The following is a 1,382-nucleotide window of genomic DNA, read 5'->3' as shown; positions in this document are numbered from 1 at the left end:
CTCCATGAAAATGGTCCACAAAACCGCTTTCAAAATGGTTAAGGCCTTGTGGAGGTAAGTCACTTTGTATATTCGCTTTTTTGCACATATGCTCACAAGCTCCAGTACCTTAATCTGGTCCATTTGGCATGCACATGGGCTCGTTTGGATACCCCCAGACTCCCTGAAAACGGTCCACCAAACCGTCTGTGAAATGGTTGAGGCCTCATGGAGGTAAGTCAAATTGTATATTTGCCTTTTTGAATTTATGCTCACAATCGCTCAGCACCTTAATCTCATCTGTTTGGCATGCATGTGGGCTTGTTCGGATACTCCCAAACTCCCTGAATATGATCAACAAAACTGTTTATGAAAAGGTTGAGGCCTTGGTTGATTGTTATACATTGAATATAAAGAAATATAATTGAATGGGGTTGATAATACTGTGGAAATGTTGAGGAAGCTTGCAAGAACAGGGCTAGCAAATAATTTGAGTAAAGAGAGAGCAGAGGCATCACTATTCATATGCTTAGGGTGCTAAAAGCAAGTGTTAAGCAATGATTTGGTAGATTTGACTAGAAAATACAATGAGGAGGATGAGGCGTTCAACTGTGGGAAGAAATAATTTTCGTGGGAGAAAGTCAAATTTCAGCGTTACCGCGCTGAAAAAAGTCTTGAGATCCCAGGTAATAAACGAGTCTCTTCGTAAACTCAGAGGACTCGTAAAGTAAGTGTTCCTTCAAGCACCTTGTTGAAACCAGCTGCCAATGCACCTAAATAATCTTGGTTGATCTCTGTAAAATTTGTAGTCCACCTTGAAGGATCTATGTTCCAAATATGATATAAAATCACAAATAAGCTATCATATGCACAACTGTAATTTATACCATCCCATTGAAGTCCCAACTTGATGCTAGACTTAGGCTTCAGTATTTTTTTACTCTTTTTCTTTATATTAATCTCATCATCATCATCCAGCTTATGCTTGACTGCAACTGATCCCTTAGCTGGGACAAATGTTGAAGCTTTCTTGGGTTGCTCTGCTTTCTTATCTTTGCCTCTCTTAATTATCTGCCATGGACTGTCTGTAACCACAGGTAGTATATCCATTGGATCACTTTCACTCCACCTCAAAGATGCATCTGTTTTCTCTGGAACATATGCTGTACCTTTCCAGTTTTGAAAATTTCTGATTAATGAATTGCGTGTGTATCCTACAACACAAGGAGGAAGTGACCCTTCATATCTAAGCCTGGTAATTTCATCTAGAAGTTCTTGTTCTCTGAGTTCCTGCCTAAGATATTTTGCACATCCTCTAGTAACAATACTGGGCTCAAAGCCTTGTAGAATGATAGTTCCAGCTGCACTTGCACTTCTGGAGAGGCAAGTATAGTAGACATATG

General features: G+C 39.7%; 2 protein-coding genes across 2 annotated transcripts; one reads left to right on the top strand and one right to left on the bottom strand.

Moving 5' to 3' along the window:
- Positions 1-4: 4 nt before the first annotated feature.
- LACBIDRAFT_299648 (small secreted protein) lies at positions 5-407 on the top strand (the record flags this gene model as incomplete). The annotated part of the gene is made up of 3 exons (XM_001882590.1): positions 5-54; positions 106-213; positions 266-407. The coding sequence occupies 3 exons, from the start codon at positions 5-7 to the stop codon at positions 405-407; spliced, it is 300 nt and encodes a 99-aa protein (XP_001882625.1).
- Positions 408-690: 283 nt separating this feature from the next.
- LACBIDRAFT_299647 (uncharacterized protein) lies at positions 691-1,379 on the bottom strand (the record flags this gene model as incomplete). The annotated part of the gene is made up of 2 exons (XM_001882459.1): positions 691-1,294; positions 1,351-1,379. The coding sequence occupies 2 exons, from the start codon at positions 1,377-1,379 to the stop codon at positions 691-693; spliced, it is 633 nt and encodes a 210-aa protein (XP_001882494.1).
- Positions 1,380-1,382: the final 3 nt, after the last annotated feature.

The sequence above is a fragment of the Laccaria bicolor genome, genomic scaffold (assembly GCF_000143565.1).
Source record: "Laccaria bicolor S238N-H82 LACBIscaffold_17 genomic scaffold, whole genome shotgun sequence".
Lineage (NCBI taxonomy): Eukaryota > Fungi > Basidiomycota > Agaricomycetes > Agaricales > Hydnangiaceae > Laccaria > Laccaria bicolor.
The sequence above is the reverse complement of the archived record's forward strand: the minus strand, read 5'-3'. Positions and strand labels throughout refer to the sequence as shown.